This window comes from Solanum dulcamara, chromosome 3, assembly GCF_947179165.1.
Source record: "Solanum dulcamara chromosome 3, daSolDulc1.2, whole genome shotgun sequence".
In the NCBI taxonomy this organism is placed as follows: Eukaryota; Viridiplantae; Streptophyta; class Magnoliopsida; order Solanales; family Solanaceae; genus Solanum; species Solanum dulcamara.
The window spans coordinates 65886633-65890173 of NC_077239.1; the positions used below are offsets into that span (position 1 = coordinate 65886633).

Below are 3541 nucleotides of genomic sequence, written 5' to 3' on the forward strand. Positions count from 1 at the left end.
GGAGAAGTGGATGCTCCATTAGTAATGGGGCGCATAAATTGGAAAAATTAGGTTATGTCTCTTTCTCTTTTTCATGATAGTTTGACTATAAATAACCATATGTTCTCTATGAAAAAAAATACACACAGAGAACAATTCTCTTAACTCTCTCCACTTTCTGTCTTTCTTTCTTGTCTTTTGCTTACTCTTCTTATTATTTTATTACTTTTATAACAATTAAAGAGTTTTAAAATAGGCTTTTATAACTCACAATATTTTTTAAATAATTATTTTTGATATGTATGCCATGTGTCTTTGTTTTATTAGTCACTTTGACATATCATCGGTGAGTGTGCTACATTCTCCTTAATTTTTTTGCTGATTGTCAAAAAAGTACCAAAATGACACAGTAAAATCCGACAATAGGTGTCTAAAATGAACAAATGTCAGTTGAGGTGTCTAAGTGAAACTTAATGCCAATTTTAGGGCGCCACCAATGGATTCTGCCTCTAAAATAATTAGCTTCAACGTTTCATGCATTAGAGTACAACATAACTTGGCTCAATCTTTTTTTAAGTTGTTAAATCAATGTACATGAGTTTTTTCAATCATATAAATAGGTATCTTACTAAAATTGGGGTTAACTAAGACACTCCGGTGAAAAACTTTTGTTGGCTTTATCATGTTTTTCCGACACAAATTGTAACTGGATAGTCACAACTGCCTTGTAGTATATATCAATTTCAGGAGTGTGTCTAATGAAGAAAAATGGTACATAAAATTAGCTGGAGTCAGAAGTAAATGATTTTTTCTATAAAATATAAAGCTTGTTTTAAGAATTTAAAAGAACTAACAATTATAATTTGGTCCCAAAACATGTTTTTAGATTTTCAAATTTTTAATTTTTTGTCAGGAAAAAATCAAAAATCAAATAAATTCTATGGTCAACAATTTTTGGCCATTCCAAGTGGGGTTCATGAATGCCAAACTCAAATTTGTTTTTGGTAAACCAGCGGAGCATATCAGCCCAAACCACATGTGAAAAAGCAGCCACTGACATTTCTCAAGCTAGCTGGAATCTTTTTTTTTTTTTTGATAAAAAGCTAGTTGGAATCTTTAAGTCTCCACCACTCCATTTTCTTACTATTCATATCTTCTATTTATGAAAAATAAAATATTATCAAGATCTTTTATTTCTATTATATATAAGAGGACATATATTTATTTCCCAATTGGTCCATAGGGTTTTCAAGAACTTTTGTAATTGAGGTACATCTCTCTTTGTTCTTCTTGCAATTGATTCTTTTCCTTTTGGGTTTATGTCAGTTTATGCCTTAATCTTTTGACTTTGTTATAACATCAGAAAGATTGAATCTTTTTTTTTCCTCTTGAATCAAGAAAATGCTGCTAAGAAGTTCATCAACACCACTTCTTGGATCTTTACAATCAGAGTGTCCCAACAGTCACCACCACCACCAGTCTGATTTAACCCCAAATTACACACCCAATTCCATTCACCATTGTTACAGCAAACTCTCATGTAGCCATGGTGGATATCAGAGTTTCAATAAAAGCTTATACCCTTGTAACTCTCCAATCTCTCCTTCAGTTTATGAGATGAGCAAATTCCCAGCTCATGGTTTTCGAAGAGCTCAATCTGAAGGGAATTTGGAAGGATTAGTAAAAGGCTCAACTGATGAAGTAGTTGATGAATTTAGCCTCTCTAAACCACACAAGATGCTTTCGCGTGACCCCCCAAAATCATTCTTGGAAACCATTCCATCTTTCTCCGTTCACAATTCAAGGGAGCTTCATTCAGACGACAGCGAAGAGGGAGATGAAGATCATGACTTTGAACAGAACAGTTTGGGAACTAATGCTGTAAAAGGGGAAATGAGTTATGTGAGTCGAAATTCAAAGATAGATATAGTTGAAGGCAGAGAAGAGATGTACTTAGCAAGAGGACTTGGAGTTGCTGATATTGGTTACTTTGATGATGGTGGCTGTGGCATCGGAGGAGGAGGAGGAGGACGCGGTGGTTATCGCCCAGTAGCCTTCGATAGGGATGGCGGTGACAGCCAGGGAGTACATATCGAAGAGCATTACAAGAAAATGATTGAAGAGAATCCTGGCAACTCCTTATTCTTGAGGAATTATGCCAACTTTTTATACAAAGTGAGTCTTTATCCTTTTTCTTGTTTTGCTCATTCACAGGCATCCACAATAGCTAACTTTGCTATTCTTCTTTCATGTTGGAGCAGACAAAGAAAGATCTAAAAGGGGCAGAGGAATACTACTCAAGATCTATTTTAGCAGATCCAAGTGATGGTGAAATTCTTTCACAATATGCTAAACTAATATGGGAGCTTCACCGCGATACAGAGAGAGCCACAAGCTATTTCGAAAGAGCAGTCCAAGCAGCCTCTAGTGACAGGTTTGCTTCACACCCACCACCAAGAATATACTGTCTTATAGAAATTCAATTCAAGAACAGGTTGTTATTTAGTTTACAAAACTGACTGCTTTATCTTTTTTGGTGTGTTAACAGTCATATACATGCTGCTTATGCTAATTTCCTCTGGGTGATGGAAGATGAGGAAGATGAGAATGACGAAACACAAGTGCAGCCAATGGTGCATACCGTAGCCACAGCCTCTATAGCTGCTTGACTTGAAAGTACATTATTGTTCATTGAAATATTCGCAGTAGAGTTAGTAGAAGCTTAGTAAGCAATTAGGAAGAACCTGTAATTTTGCATCTTAGTTAGTAATAAAATTGATGCACAGGACTTCTCTTTTCTCATACGTTTGTGATTGAAGGACTAACCCTTGAATATCAATGAAATGCAAGTGTAACCAATGGTGCATACCATATACACAGCCTCTATAACTGCCTGACTTGAAAGTACATTATCGATCATTGAAATATTCACAGCAAAGTTAGTAGAAGCTTTACAAGTAATTAGGAAGAGCCTGTAATTTAGGTAGTACTGAAACTGATGCACAAGACTTCTCTTTTCTCCTATTGTTGTGATTGCTTGAGTAACACCAAGAACAGCAAAACAGGCGGTAAGCGAACCATTTCCAAGTTATCTAATTGGCTCAACCAACGAACTAAGCAAGCAAGAACATAGAACTTGTAATCTGTAAGACTAGGATACAGAGATATAAGGCAATTTGAAGTTGAAATTGAAACTACTTTAAAGGTACATACTACCTCCATGAGAAAACAGTACTGCTGATTGGCCTCCTTTGCTCAATGTAGACTTGGCTTCCAGCCAACTGTGCTACTGATGCCTGAGAACAGGGAAAGAGATTGCATGTTATACTTATATAGTGGCTGAGATAACAAAGTAATGTCTGATATGAGATTATGGCATTAGTTCATGGCAGTACACCTGCAATTACAACTATCACTTAAGACAACTAATTGCTTCATATTGTATCAGGAAACATTTCAAAATGGTTCCAATTTCTAATATCCACTGATAGCAAGTTCCACAACTATAAAAATACATGATCATTGATATTCACGTGACCAGAAACATATCATACATGGACCT

General features: G+C 35.6%; 1 protein-coding gene across 1 annotated transcript; it reads left to right on the forward strand.

The window, feature by feature from the left end:
• The first annotated feature begins 1140 nt into the window (after positions 1-1140).
• LOC129882715 (uncharacterized) lies at positions 1141-2781 on the forward strand. Its single transcript, XM_055957135.1, has 4 exons — positions 1141-1248; positions 1378-2154; positions 2241-2413; positions 2528-2781. The coding sequence occupies exons 2-4, from the start codon at positions 1381-1383 to the stop codon at positions 2646-2648; spliced, it is 1068 nt and encodes a 355-aa protein (XP_055813110.1). The 5' UTR covers positions 1141-1248; positions 1378-1380; the 3' UTR covers positions 2649-2781.
• The last annotated feature ends 760 nt before the right edge of the window (positions 2782-3541 follow it).